The 16,082-nt window shown below is 45.3% G+C and overlaps 1 protein-coding gene across 3 annotated transcripts in view; it reads right to left on the bottom strand.

Annotated features, from left to right (window-relative positions):
• Positions 1-16,032, bottom strand: part of pop1 (POP1 homolog, ribonuclease P/MRP subunit) — a 54,818-nt gene extending 38,786 nt beyond the window's left edge. For 2 of the 3 annotated variants that reach the window (XM_065027272.1, XM_065027274.1), the window contains exons 1-5: positions 15,895-15,975; positions 15,299-15,565; positions 14,637-14,812; positions 13,223-13,483; positions 1,405-1,492 (exon numbers count right to left, since the gene is read on the bottom strand). In XM_065027272.1, the coding sequence (XP_064883344.1) occupies positions 1,405-1,492; positions 13,223-13,483; positions 14,637-14,812; positions 15,299-15,554 (781 nt within the window). In that variant the 5' untranslated portion in view covers positions 15,555-15,565; positions 15,895-15,975. Of the gene's footprint in view, positions 1-1,404; positions 1,493-13,222; positions 13,484-14,636; positions 14,813-15,298; positions 15,566-15,894 lie in introns of all 3 variants that reach the window. The other variant, XM_065027273.1, reaches the window with a different exon arrangement.
• Positions 16,033-16,082: the final 50 nt, after the last annotated feature.

Here is a 16,082-nt window from a genome sequence, read left to right as displayed (position 1 = left end):
TCGTACCATCTACCTCGTAGCATCTAAAACGCAGCGTGACGTCTACCTCGTACCATCTAAAACGCAGCGTGACGTCTACCTCGTACCATCTACCTCGTACCATCTAAAACGCAGCGTGACGTCTACCTCGTACCATCTAAAACGCAGCATGCCGTCTACCTCGTACCATCTACCTCGTAGCATCTAAAACGCAGCGTGACGTCTACCTCGTACCATCTAAAACGCAGCGTGACGTCTATCTCGTACCATCTACCTCGTACCATCTAAAACGCAGCGTGACATCTACCTCGTACCATCTACCTCGTAGCATCTACCTCGTACCATCTACCTCGTAGCATCTAAAACGCAGCGTGACGTCTACCTCGTACCATCTAAAACGCAGTGTGACGTCTACCTCGTACCATCTAAAACGCAGCGTGACGTCTACCTCGTACCATCTACCTCGTACCATCTAAAACGCAGTGTGACGTCTACCTCGTACCATCTAAAACGCAGCGTGACGTCTACCTCGTACCATCTACCTCGTACCATCTAAAACGCAGCGTGACGTCTACCTCGTACCATCTAAAACGCAGCGTGACGTCTACCTCGTAGCATCTACCTCGTACCATCTACCTCGTAGCATCTACCTCGTAGCATCTACCTCGTAGCATCTAAAACGCAGCGTGACGTCTACCTCGTACCATCTAAAACGCAGCGTGACGTCTACCTCGTACCAGCTACCTCGTACCATCTAAAACGCAGCGTGACGTCTACCTCGTACCATCTAAAACGCAGCGTGCCGTCTACCTCGTACCATCTACCTCGTACCATCTAAAACGCAGCGTGACGTCTACCTCGTACCATCTAAAACGCAGCATGCCGTCTACCTCGTACCATCTAAAACGCAGCGTGCCGTCTACCTCGTACCATCTACCTCGTACCATCTACCTCGTACCATCTAAAACGCCGCATGCCGTCTACCTCGTACCATCTACCTCGTACCATCTACCTCGTACCATCTAAAACGCAGCATGCCGTCTACCTCGTACCATCTACCTCGTACCATCTAAAACGCAGCATGACGTCTACCTCGTACCATCTACCTCGTACCATCTAAAACGCAGCGTGACGTCTACCTCGTACCATCTAAAACGCAGCGTGACGTCTACCTCGTACCATCTACCTCGTACCATCTAAAACGCAGCATGACGTCTACCTCGTACCATCTACCTCGTACCATCTAAAACGCAGCATGACGTCTACCTCGTACCATCTAAAACGCAGCGTGACATCTACCTCGTACCATCTACCTCGTACCATCTAAAACGCCGCATGCCGTCTACCTCGTACCATCTAAAACGCAGCAGGATTGACAATTGTGGTTGTTTGTTGAGGAGGGAAAACACGAAAGCAAGTACTTACCAGTTTCCTTGCTGGTCAGCTTAGACAGAGCAGCTAACAGCTGTTCCCCTGGTCCCTGTAACTCCACACAGCAGTAGTAGGACATGTCCTGGGTAGGGGGGGGGACAGTATGTAACTCCACACAGCAGTAGTAGGACATGTCCTGGGTAGGGGGGACAGTATGTAACTCCACACAGCAGTAGTACGACATGTCCTGGGTAGGGGGGGACAGTATGTAACTCCACACAGCAGTAGTACGACATGTCCTGGGTAGGGGGGACAGTATGTAACTCCACACAGCAGTAGTACGACATGTCCTGGGTAGGGGGGACAGTATGTAACTCCACACAGCAGTAGTACGACATGTCCTGGGTAGGGGGGACAGTATGTAACTCCACACAGCAGTAGTAGGACATGTCCTGGGTAGGGGGGGTGGGACAGTATGTAACTCCACACAGCAGTAGTACGACATGTCCTGGGTAGGGGGGACAGTATGTAACTCCACACAGCAGTAGTACGACATGTCCTGGGTAGGGGGGACAGTATGTAACTCCACACAGCAGTAGTACGACATGTCCTGGGTAGGGGGGGACAGTATGTAACTCCACACAGCAGTAGTACGACATGTCCTGGGTAGGGGGGACAGTATGTAACTCCACACAGCAGTAGTACGACATGTCCTGGGTAGGGGGTGACAGTATGTAACTCCACACAGCCGTAGTAGGACATGTCCTGGGTAGGGGGACAATGTAACTCCACACAGCAGTAGTAGGACATGTCCTGGGTAGGGGGGGGGACATGGGGGGGGGGCAGTATGTAACTCCACACAGCAGTAGTACGACATGTCCTGGGTAGGGGGGACAGTATGTAACTCCACACAGCAGTAGTACGACATGTCCTGGGTAGGGGGGACAGTATGTAACTCCACACAGCAGTAGTACGACATGTCCTGGGTAAGGGGGGACAGTATGTAACTCCACACAGCAGTAGTAGGACATGTCCTGGGTAGGGGGGACAGTATGTAACTCCACACAGCAGTAGTACGACATGTCCTGGGTAGGGGGGGACAGTATGTAACTCCACACAGCAGTAGTACGACATGTCCTGGGTAGGGGGGGGGACAGTATGTAACTCCACACAGCAGTAGTACGACATGTCCTGGGTAGGGGGGACAGTATGTAACTCCACACAGCCGTAGTAGGACATGTCCTGGGTAGGGGGGACAGTATGTAACTCCACACAGCAGTAGTAGGACATGTCCTGGGTAGGGGGGACAGTATGTAACTCCACACAGCAGTAGTACGACATGTCCTGGGTAGGGGGGGACAGTATGTAACTCCACACAGCAGTAGTAGGACATGTCCTGGGTAGGGGGGACAGTATGTAACTCCACACAGCAGTAGTACGACATGTCCTGGGTAGGGGGGACAGTATGTAACTCCACACAGCAGTAGTACGACATGTCCTGGGTAGGGGGGGACAGTATGTAACTCCACACAGCAGTAGTACGACATGTCCTGGGTAAGGGGGGACAGTATGTAACTCCACACAGCAGTAGTAGGACATGTCCTGGATAGGGGGACAGTATGTAACTCCACACAGCAGTAGTACGACATGTCCTGGGTAGGGGGGGGGACAGTATGTAACTCCACACAGCAGTAGTATGACATGTCCTGGGTAGGGGGGGGACAGTATGTAACTCCACACAGCAGTAGTACGACATGTCCTGGGTAGGGGGGGGTGGGACAGTATGTAACTCCACACAGCAGTAGTAGGACATGTCCTGGGTAGGGGGACAGTATGTAACTCAACACAGCAGTAGTACGACATGTCCTGGGTAGGGGGGACGGGGACAGTATGTAACTCCACACAGCAGTAGTACGACATGTCCTGGGTAGGGGGACAGTATGTAACTCCACACAGCAGTAGTACGACATGTCCTGGGTAGGGGGGACAGTATGTAACTCCACACAGCAGTAGTACGACATGTCCTGGGTAGGGGGGGGGGACAGTATGTAACTCCACACAGCAGTAGTAGGACATGTCCTGGGTAGGGGGGACAGTATGTAACTCCACACAGCAGTAGTAGGACATGTCCTGGGTAGGGGGGACAGTATGTAACTCCACACAGCAGTAGTACAACATGTCCTGGGTAGGGGGGACAGTATGTAACTCCACACAGCAGTAGTAGGACATGTCCTGGGTAGGGGGGGGCAGTATGTAACTCCACACAGCAGTAGTAGGACATGTCCTGGGTAGGGGGGGGATCAGTATGTAACTCCACACAGCAGTAGTACGACATGTCCTGGGTAGGGGGGACAGTATGTAACTCCACACAGCAGTAGTACGACATGTCCTGGGTAGGGGGGACAGTATGTAACTCCACACAGCAGTAGTATGACATGTCCTGGGTAGGGGGGACAGTATGTAACTCCACACAGCAGTAGTATGACATGTCCTGGGTAGGGGGGGACAGTATGTAACTCCACAAAGCAGTAGTATGACATGTCCTGGGTAGGGGGGGGGGGGGACAGTATGTAACCGGAAGTGAATCCTGTAACACTTCAAAATATCATTTTACAGTTTGGAAACCGCAAAAAAGACACATTTACCAAAATGTATTCATATCTGATCACACAGCAAACATTTAATAGTGTATTTTAGTCATTCTGAAACTGTTGTACTTTGAATGTTAAGATGAGTCCATGTCCCTCACTGTTGTCTAGATCAATGTTAAGATGATTCATGTCCCTCACAGTTACCTAGATCTAGCTCAATGTTAAGATGATTCATGTCCCTCACTGTTGTCTAGATCAATGTTAAGATGAGTCCATGTCCCTCACTGTTACCTAGATCTAGCTCAATGTTAAGATGATTCATATCCCTCACTGTTGTCTAGATCAATGTTAAGATGATTCATGTCCCTCACTGTTGTCTAGATCTAGCTCAATGTTAAGGTGATTCATATCCCTCACAGTTACCTAGATCTAGCTAAATGTGAAGATGATTCATGTCCCTCACTGTCACCTAGATCTAGCTCAATGTTAAGGTGATTCATATCCCTCACAGTTACCTAGATCTAGCTCAATGTTAAGGTGATTCATATCCCTCACTGTTACCTAGATCTAGCTCAATGTTAAGGTGATTCATATCCCTCACAGTTACCTAGATCTAGCTCAATGTTAAGGTGATTCATGTCCCTCACAGTTACCTAGATCTAGCTCAATGTTAAGGTGATTCATATCCCTCACAGTCACCTAGATCTAGCTAAATGTTAAGATTATTCATATCCCTCACAGTCACCTAGATCTAGCTCAATGTTAAGGTGATTCATGTCCCTCACTGTTACCTAGATCTAGCTCAATGTTAAGGTGATTCATGTCCCTCACAGTTACCTAGCTCTAGCTCAATGTTAAGGTGATTCATGTCCCTCACAGTTACCTAGCTCTAGCTCAATGTTAAGGTGATTCATGTACCTCACTGTCACCTAGATCTAGCTAAATGTGAAGATGATTCATGTCCCTCACTGTCACCTAGATCTAGCTCAATGTTAAGATGATTCATGTCCCTCACTGTTGTCTAGATCTAGCTCAATGTTAAGATGATTCATGTCCCTCACTGTTGTCTAGATCTAGCTCAATGTTAAGATGATTCATATCCCTCACTGTCGCCTAGATCTAGCTAAATGTTAAGGTGATTCATATCCCTCACTGTTACCTAGATCTAGCTCAATGTTAAGGTGATTCATGTCCCTCACAGTCACCTAGATCTAGCTCAATGTTAAGGTGATTCATGTCCCTCACAGTTACCTAGATCAATGTTAAAGTGATTCATGTCCCTCACTGTTACCTAGATCTAGCTCAATGTTAAGGTGATTCATATCCCTCACTGTTACCTAGCTCAATGTTAAGGTGATTCATGTCCCTCACTGTTACCTAGATCTAGCTCAATGTTAAGGTGATTCATGTCCCTCACTGTTACCTAGATCTAGCTCAATGTTAAGGTGATTCATGTCCCTCACTGTTACCTAGATCTAGCTCAATGTTAAGGTGATTCATGTCCCTCACTGTTACCTAGATCTAGCTCAATGTTAAGGTGATTCATATCCCTCACTGTTACCTAGCTCAATGTTAAGGTGATTCATATCCCTCAGTCACCTAGCTCAATGTTAAGGTGATTCATATCCCTCACTGTCACCTAGCTCAATGTTAAGGTGATTCATATCCCTCACTGTCACCTAGCTCAATGTTAAGGTGATTCATGTCCCTCACTGTTACCTAGCTCAATGTTAAGGTGATTCATATCCCTCACTGTCACCTAGCTCAATGTTAAGGTGATTCATATCCCTCACTGTCACCTAGCTCAATGTTAAGGTGATTCATATCCCTCACTGTCACCTAGCTCAATGTTAAGGTGATTCATGTCCCTCACTGTTACCTAGCTCAATGTTAAGGTGATTCATATCCCTCACTGTCACCTAGCTCAATATTAAGGTGATTCATGTCCCTCACTGTTACCTAGCTCAATGTTAAGGTGATTCATATCCCTCACTGTCACCTAGATCTAGCTCAATGTTAAGGTGATTCATATCCCTCACAGTCACCTAGATCTAGCTCAATGTTAAGGTGATTCATATCCCTCACTGTTACCTAGCTCAATGTTAAGGTGATTCATATCCCTCAGTCACCTAGCTCAATGTTAAGGTGATTCATATCCCTCACTGTCACCTAGCTCAATGTTAAGGTGATTCATATCCCTCACTGTCACCTAGCTCAATGTTAAGATGATTCATATCCCTCACTGTTACCTAGATCTAGCTCAATGTTAAGGTGATTCATATCCCTCACTGTTACCTAGATCTAGCTCAATGTTAAGGTGATTCATATCCCTCACAGTTACCTAGATCTAGCTCAATGTTAAGGTGATTCATATCCCTCACTGTTACCTAGATCTAGCTCAATGTTAAGGTGATTCATATCCCTCACAGTCACCTAGATCTAGCTAAATGTTAAGATTATTCATATCCCTCACAGTCACCTAGATCTAGCTCAATGTTAAGGTGATTCATGTCCCTCACTGTTACCTAGATCTAGCTCAATGTTAAGGTGATTCATGTCCCTCACAGTTACCTAGCTCTAGCTCAATGTTAAGGTGATTCATGTCCCTCACAGTTACCTAGCTCTAGCTCAATGTTAAGGTGATTCATGTCCCTCACTGTCACCTAGATCTAGCTAAATGTTAAGATGATTCATGTCCCTCACTGTCACCTAGATCTAGCTCAATGTTAAGATGATTCATGTCCCTCACTGTTGTCTAGATCTAGCTCAATGTTAAGATGATTCATGTCCCTCACTGTTGTCTAGATCTAGCTCAATGTTAAGATGATTCATATCCCTCACTGTCGCCTAGATCTAGCTAAATGTTAAGGTGATTCATATCCCTCACTGTTACCTAGATCTAGCTCAATGTTAAGGTGATTCATGTCCCTCACAGTCACCTAGATCTAGCTCAATGTTAAGGTGATTCATGTCCCTCACAGTTACCTAGATCAATGTTAAAGTGATTCATGTCCCTCACTGTTACCTAGATCTAGCTCAATGTTAAGGTGATTCATATCCCTCACTGTTACCTAGCTCAATGTTAAGGTGATTCATGTCCCTCACTGTTACCTAGATCTAGCTCAATGTTAAGGTGATTCATGTCCCTCACTGTTACCTAGATCTAGCTCAATGTTAAGGTGATTCATGTCCCTCACTGTTACCTAGATCTAGCTCAATGTTAAGGTGATTCATATCCCTCACAGTCACCTAGATCTAGCTCAATGTTAAGGTGATTCATATCCCTCACTGTTACCTAGCTCAATGTTAAGGTGATTCATATCCCTCAGTCACCTAGCTCAATGTTAAGGTGATTCATATCCCTCACTGTCACCTAGCTCAATGTTAAGGTGATTCATATCCCTCACTGTCACCTAGCTCAATGTTAAGGTGATTCATGTCCCTCACTGTTACCTAGCTCAATGTTAAGGTGATTCATATCCCTCACTGTCACCTAGCTCAATGTTAAGGTGATTCATATCCCTCACTGTCACCTAGCTCAATGTTAAGGTGATTCATATCCCTCACTGTCACCTAGCTCAATGTTAAGGTGATTCATATCCCTCACTGTCACCTAGATCTAGCTCAATGTTAAGGTGATTCATATCCCTCACAGTCACCTAGATCTAGCTCAATGTTAAGGTGATTCATATCCCTCACTGTTACCTAGCTCAATGTTAAGGTGATTCATATCCCTCAGTCACCTAGCTCAATGTTAAGGTGATTCATATCCCTCACTGTCACCTAGCTCAATGTTAAGGTGATTCATATCCCTCACTGTCACCTAGCTCAATGTTAAGATGATTCATATCCCTCACTGTTACCTAGATCTAGCTCAATGTTAAGGTGATTCATATCCCTCACTGTTACCTAGATCTAGCTCAATGTTAAGGTGATTCATATCCCTCACAGTTACCTAGATCTAGCTCAATGTTAAGGTGATTCATATCCCTCACAGTTACCTAGATCTAGCTCAATGTTAAGGTGATTCATATCCCTCACTGTTACCTAGATCTAGCTCAATGTTAAGGTGATTCATATCCCTCACAGTCACCTAGATCTAGCTAAATGTTAAGATTATTCATATCCCTCACAGTCACCTAGATCTAGCTCAATGTTAAGGTGATTCATGTCCCTCACTGTTACCTAGATCTAGCTCAATGTTAAGGTGATTCATGTCCCTCACAGTTACCTAGCTCTAGCTCAATGTTAAGGTGATTCATGTCCCTCACTGTCACCTAGATCTAGCTAAATGTTAAGATGATTCATGTCCCTCACTGTCACCTAGATCTAGCTCAATGTTAAGATGATTCATGTCCCTCACTGTTGTCTAGATCTAGCTCAATGTTAAGATGATTCATGTCCCTCACTGTTGTCTAGATCTAGCTCAATGTTAAGATGATTCATATCCCTCACTGTCGCCTAGATCTAGCTAAATGTTAAGGTGATTCATATCCCTCACTGTTACCTAGATCTAGCTCAATGTTAAGGTGATTCATGTCCCTCACAGTCACCTAGATCTAGCTCAATGTTAAGGTGATTCATGTCCCTCACAGTTACCTAGATCAATGTTAAAGTGATTCATGTCCCTCACTGTTACCTAGATCTAGCTCAATGTTAAGGTGATTCATATCCCTCACTGTTACCTAGCTCAATGTTAAGGTGATTCATGTCCCTCACTGTTACCTAGATCTAGCTCAATGTTAAGGTGATTCATGTCCCTCACTGTTACCTAGATCTAGCTCAATGTTAAGGTGATTCATGTCCCTCACTGTTACCTAGATCTAGCTCAATGTTAAGGTGATTCATATCCCTCACAGTCACCTAGATCTAGCTCAATGTTAAGGTGATTCATATCCCTCACTGTCACCTAGCTCAATGTTAAGGTGATTCATATCCCTCACTGTCACCTAGCTCAATGTTAAGGTGATTCATGTCCCTCACTGTTACCTAGCTCAATGTTAAGGTGATTCATATCCCTCACTGTCACCTAGCTCAATGTTAAGGTGATTCATATCCCTCACTGTCACCTAGCTCAATGTTAAGGTGATTCATATCCCTCACTGTCACCTAGCTCAATGTTAAGGTGATTCATGTCCCTCACTGTTACCTAGCTCAATGTTAAGGTGATTCATATCCCTCACTGTCACCTAGCTCAATGTTAAGGTGATTCATGTCCCTCACTGTTACCTAGCTCAATGTTAAGGTGATTCATATCCCTCACTGTCGCCTAGATCTAGCTAAATGTTAAGGTGATTCATATCCCTCACTGTTACCTAGATCTAGCTCAATGTTAAGGTGATTCATGTCCCTCACAGTCACCTAGATCTAGCTCAATGTTAAGGTGATTCATGTCCCTCACAGTTACCTAGATCAATGTTAAAGTGATTCATGTCCCTCACTGTTACCTAGATCTAGCTCAATGTTAAGGTGATTCATATCCCTCACTGTTACCTAGCTCAATGTTAAGGTGATTCATATCCCTCAGTCACCTAGCTCAATGTTAAGGTGATTCATATCCCTCACTGTCACCTAGCTCAATGTTAAGGTGATTCATATCCCTCACTGTCACCTAGCTCAATGTTAAGGTGATTCATGTCCCTCACTGTTACCTAGCTCAATGTTAAGGTGATTCATATCCCTCACTGTCACCTAGCTCAATGTTAAGGTGATTCATATCCCTCACTGTCACCTAGCTCAATGTTAAGGTGATTCATATCCCTCACTGTCACCTAGCTCAATGTTAAGGTGATTCATGTCCCTCACTGTTACCTAGCTCAATGTTAAGGTGATTCATATCCCTCACTGTCACCTAGCTCAATGTTAAGGTGATTCATATCCCTCACTGTTACCTAGATCTAGCTCAATGTTAAGGTGATTCATATCCCTCACTGTCACCTAGATCTAGCTCAATGTTAAGGTGATTCATATCCCTCACTGTCACCTAGCTCAATGTTAAGGTGATTCATATCCCTCACTGTCACCTAGCTCAATGTTAAGGTGATTCATATCCCTCACTGTCACCTAGCTCAATGTTAAGGTGATTCATATCCCTCACTGTCACCTAGCTCAATGTTAAGGTGATTCATATCCCTCACTGTCACCTAGCTCAATGTTAAGGTGATTCATATCCCTCACTGTCACCTAGCTCAATGTTAAGGTGATTCATATCCCTCACTGTCACCTAGCTCAATGTTAAGGTGATTCATATCCCTCACTGTTACCTAGCTCAATGTTAAGGTGATTCATATCCCTCACTGTCACCTAGCTCAATGTTAAGGTGATTCATGTCCCTCACTGTTACCTAGCTCAATGTTAAGGTGATTCATGTCCCTCACTGTTACCTAGCTCAATGTTAAGGTGATTCATATCCCTCACTGTCACCTAGCTCAATGTTAAGGTGATTCATATCCCTCACTGTCACCTAGCTCAATGTTAAGGTGATTCATATCCCTCACTGTCACCTAGCTCAATGTTAAGGTGATTCATATCCCTCACTGTCACCTAGCTCAATGTTAAGGTGATTCATATCCCTCACTGTCACCTAGCTCAATGTTAAGGTGATTCATGTCCCTCACTGTCACCTAGCTCAATGTTAAGGTGATTCATATCCCTCACTGTCACCTAGCTCAATGTTAAGGTGATTCATATCCCTCACTGTCACCTAGCTCAATGTTAAGGTGATTCATATCCCTCACTGTCACCTAGCTCAATGTTAAGGTGATTCATATCCCTCACTGTTACCTAGCTCAATGTTAAGGTGATTCATGTCCCTCACTGTTACCTAGCTCAATGTTAAGGTGATTCATATCCCTCACTGTCACCTAGATCTAGCTCAATGTTAAGGTGATTCATATCCCTCACTGTTACCTAGATCTAGCTCAATGTTAAGGTGATTCATATCCCTCACTGTCACCTAGATCTAGCTCAATGTTAAGGTGATTCATATCCCTCACTGTCACCTAGCTCAATGTTAAGGTGATTCATGTCCCTCACTGTTACCTAGCTCAATGTTAAGGTGATTCATATCCCTCACTGTCACCTAGCTCAATGTTAAGGTGATTCATATCCCTCACTGTCACCTAGCTCAATGTTAAGGTGATTCATATCCCTCACTGTCACCTAGATCTATGTTAAGGTGATTCATATCCCTCACTGTCACCTAGCTCAATGTTAAGGTGATTCATGTCCCTCACTGTTACCTAGCTCAATGTTAAGGTGATTCATATCCCTCACTGTCACCTAGCTCAATGTTAAGGTGATTCATGTCCCTCACTGTTACCTAGCTCAATGTTAAGGTGATTCATATCCCTCACAGTCACCTAGATCTAGCTCAATGTTAAGGTGATTCATATCCCTCACTGTTACCTAGATCTAGCTCAATGTTAAGGTGATTCATATCCCTCACTGTTACCTAGATCTAGCTCAATGTTAAGGTGATTCATGTCCCTCACTGTTACCTAGCTCAATGTTAAGGTGATTCATATCCCTCACTGTCACCTAGCTCAATGTTAAGGTGATTCATGTCCCTCACTGTTACCTAGCTCAATGTTAAGGTGATTCATATCCCTCACTGTCACCTAGCTCAATGTTAAGGTGATTCATATCCCTCACTGTCACCTAGCTCAATGTTAAGGTGATTCATATCCCTCACTGTCACCTAGCTCAATGTTAAGGTGATTCATATCCCTCACTGTCACCTAGCTCAATGTTAAGGTGATTCATGTCCCTCACTGTTACCTAGCTCAATGTTAAGGTGATTCATATCCCTCACTGTCACCTAGCTCAATGTTAAGGTGATTCATATCCCTCACTGTTACCTAGCTCAATGTTAAGGTGATTCATATCCCTCACTGTCACCTAGCTCAATGTTAAGGTGATTCATATCCCTCACTGTCACCTAGCTCAATGTTAAGGTGATTCATATCCCTCACTGTTACCTAGCTCAATGTTAAGGTGATTCATATCCCTCACTGTCACCTAGCTCAATGTTAAGGTGATTCATATCCCTCACTGTTACCTAGCTCAATGTTAAGGTGATTCATATCCCTCACTGTTACCTAGCTCAATGTTAAGGTGATTCATATCCCTCACTGTCACCTAGCTCAATGTTAAGGTGATTCATATCCCTCACTGTCACCTAGATCTAGCTCAATGTTAAGGTGATTCATATCCCTCACTGTCACCTAGATCTAGCTCAATGTTAAGGTGATTCATATCCCTCACTGTCACCTAGATCTAGCTCAATGTTAAGGTGATTCATATCCCTCACTGTCACCTAGATCTAGCTCAATGTTAAGGTGATTCATATCCCTCACTGTCACCTAGATCTAGCTCAATGTTAAGGTGATTCATATCCCTCACTGTCACCTAGATCTAGCTCAATGTTAAGGTGATTCATATCCCTCACTGTCACCTAGATCTAGCTCAATGTTAAGGTGATTCATATCCCTCACTGTCACCTAGATCTAGCTCAATGTTAAGGTGATTCATATCCCTCACTGTCACCTAGATCTAGCTCAATGTTAAGGTGATTCATATCCCTCACTGTCACCTAGATCTAGCTCAATGTTAAGGTGATTCATATCCCTCACTGTCACCTAGATCTAGCTCAATGTTAAGGTGATTCATATCCCTCACTGTTACCTAGCTCAATGTTAAGGTGATTCATGTCCCTCACTGTTGTGGATCTGTATTGAAAATAGTCCCCCAGAAATGATTTAAACTTTCCACAAAGAACAATTAAAACTAGAGTTTTCCCAGGTCTGGAGAACTCCTAACCTTATTGAGCAGTAATTTAAAACTAGAGTTTTCCCAGGTCTGGAGAACTCCTAACCTTATTGAGCAGTAATTTAAAACTAGAGTTTTCCCAGGTCTGGAGAACTCCTAACCTTATTGAGCAGTAATTTAAAACTAGAGTTTTCCCAGGTCTGGAGAACTCCTAACCTTATTGAGCAGTAATTTAAAACCAGAGTTTTCCCAGGTCTGGAGAACTTCTAACCTTATTGAGCAGTAATTTAAAACCAGAGTTTTCCCAGGTCTGGAGAACTTCTAACCTTAATGAGCAGTAATTTAAAACTAGTTTTCCCAGGTCTGGAGAACTCCTAACCTTATTGAGCCGTAATTTGAACAGGACCCTATAAAATCAGTCAATCAAATCAAAATGTATTTCCTATCAGTTGTCCCAAAGTGCTTCCCAGATATCCAGCCCCCCAAAAGCCTCCGTGGGTAAAGACACTAACCTGTAGGAGACAGTGGGAGCTCATGGCTCTGTAGCAGGCTCTGTAACACTTGTAGGTTGGCCTGTCTCCCAGACAGTAGCCCCATCTCTTGACCACGTGGAAGCGCTTGGCGTGCCAGATGTGAGTCTCCAGCCACAGGTTCTTCCGCTGGCGGCGGTTGAACTCCAGGAGCATGTTGCCGTGGCGACGCCGGGCTTTACGGCTCTTGCTCTTGGACTGTTCCTTCTTCACCTTCTGACCAGCCTTCTGACTCTTCTCCAACTGGACCAGAGAGGAAACATACAGGATGTTTATATTAGTCCGGCTCTAGGTGTGGCTAGTCCGGCTCTAGGTGTGGCTAGTCCGGCTCTAGGTGTGGCTAGTCCGGCTCTAGGTGTGGCTAGTCCGGCTCTAGGTGTGGCTAGTCCTAGGTGTGGCCAGTCCGGCTCTAGGTGTGGCTAGTCCGGCTCTAGGTGTGGCTAGTCCGGCTCTAGGTGTGGCTAGTCCTAGGTGTGGCTAGTCCGGCTCTAGGTGTGGCCAGTCCGGCTCTAGGTGTGGCCAGTCCGGTGTGGCTAGGTGTGGTGTGGCCAGTCCTAGGTGTGGCTAGTCCGGCTCTAGGTGTGGCTAGTCCCTCTCTAGGTGTGGCTAGTCCGGCTCTAGGTGTGGCTAGTCCGGCTCTAGGTGTGGCTAGTCCTAGGTGTGGCCAGTCCGGCTCTAGGTGTGGCCAGTCCGGCTCTAGGTGTGGCCAGTCCGTCTCTAGGTGTGGCCAGTCCGGCTCTAGGTGTGGCTAGTCCGGCTCTAGGTGTGGCTAGTCCTAGGTGTGGCCAGTCCGGCTCTAGGTGTGACTAGTCCGGCTCTAGGTGTGACTACTCCGGCTCTAGGTGTGGCCAGTCCTTCCTCCATGTATGGACATGACAATAACAGAGACAGATCTGGGACCATGCTTTAAAGTCAAGAGAGAGAAAGGCAGCAGCGTTTCACTGTGACTGAGTGTGTGTGACTGAGTGTGTGTGACTGAGAGTGTGTGACTGAGAGTGTGTGACAGAGTGACTGAGTGTGTATGTGACTGGGAACGTGTGACTAAGTGTGACTGGGAACGTGTGACTAAGTGTGTGTGACTGTGTGTGTGTGTGTGTGTGTGTGTGTCTGTGTGTGTGACTGTGTGTGTGACTGTGTGTGTGTGTGTGTGTGTGTGACTGTGTGTGTGTGTGTGTGTGTGACTGTGTGTGACTGTGTGTGTGACTGTGTGTGTGTGTGTGTGTGAGACTAAGTGTGTGTGACTAAGTGTGACTGTGTGTGTGACTAAGTGTGACTGTGTGTGTGTGACTAAGTGTGACTGTGTGTGTGAGACTAAGTGTGACTGTGTGTGTGAGACTAAGTGTGACTGTGTGTGTGTGACTAAGTGTGACTGTGTGTGTTACTTAGACAAACCCACCATGTTGTTGGCCATATCTCTCAGCCTGCAGGGCAGTCTCTTGGTGTTATGGCTCATGGCTCTTCTCCTCATGTGTTTAGGAAGAGCTCCAAACACATGGGAGCTGCCTGTTGTCTTGGTGACGGCCATCAACATGGCCTTCACCTCTGCAGCCCGGGCCTTGGCAAACGCTGAGGCTGAGGAGAGGAGGCACAGCACCACACATCACAAAAGGCTGGCTGGGAGTCAATGGATTGGAGCATCAGACTCATTCTAAATGCCATTTGAATTGAATGTAATAAAAGCTGTTCATTTACAGATGGTTCAACATTGACATGCAGAAGTGCTCAGTTAGAACCTGTATCAGTTTAAAACCCATCAAGACATGAGCATCCATTTTAAAATACATTTGACAACTGTATGCAATTGGTGGAACAAACTCCCTCACGACGCCAGGACAGCGGAGTCAATCACCACCTTCCGGAGACACCTGAAACCCCACCTCTTTAAGGAATACCTAGGATAGGATAAAGTAATCCCTCTCACCCCCCTTAAAAGATTTAGATGCACTACTGTTCCACTGGATGTCATAAGGTGAATGCACCAATTTGTAAGTCGCTCTGGATAAGAGCGTCTGCTAAATGACTTAAATGTAAATGTATGCAGAGGAAGGTGTTCTTTACCAGTGATGTGTGTGGGCAGAGCCTGCGGGTATCCCCCGTGTCCTTCTCTCTGGTGGCCCCGGACCCAGCCCCCTCCCTGGGCATGGCCAGAGTGGGAGGACCCCTGGCCCCATGGATGTGGAGACAGATCATGGCCTCGACCTGTAGGAGTGTCCCCTCCGTTCCTCCAGTGTGAGTTGCCCTGTGAGGAATAGGTGACGTTGATCGGCTGGTTCCTCATCTTCTTATCGCGCATCCTGTGCTTGGCTGTAGACATTTTCGATAGCTCTGCAGAAAATAAACATGACTCATTGATAATAAGGCTAGTGGTGCTGTCAAAAATGATCCTATCGTGGGACACGAGCAGGCTACTAGCTACTATTTAAGAGTGAATTGCACAGTCACTGATCGGATGTTATTGTCTGCAAATCTTTGAAAGACATGCCAGTCAATCTCCAGCTCGGCAGACTAGCTAGCTAAATTAGCTACTTAGCAAGCTTGATACACATTGCGACTACTTTGCATGACAAAAAAACAGGCTACGCTAAAGAGTTATGAAGTTATCCACTTCCATCACACCACAATGTATTTGTAAAGGTAACTGAAAACATATTCACTTTCAAATCCTGAATGGAGGAACAGTTATATTTCAAAACCACGCCGTAAACTCACATTTATGTCTACAGCTCTTCCGCATAAATATGACGTATATCTTGTTCCGGTTAAATTGTGTTCATGGGAAACGTAGTATATAGTAGATATTTTTTTTTACATTTTATTTAAACTTTATTTATGTAGTAGATAT

Source organism: Oncorhynchus nerka, linkage group LG14 (genome assembly GCF_034236695.1).
Source record: "Oncorhynchus nerka isolate Pitt River linkage group LG14, Oner_Uvic_2.0, whole genome shotgun sequence".
NCBI classification, from domain to species: Eukaryota; Metazoa; Chordata; class Actinopteri; order Salmoniformes; family Salmonidae; genus Oncorhynchus; species Oncorhynchus nerka.
The sequence above is the reverse complement of the archived record's forward strand: the minus strand, read 5'-3'. Positions and strand labels throughout refer to the sequence as shown.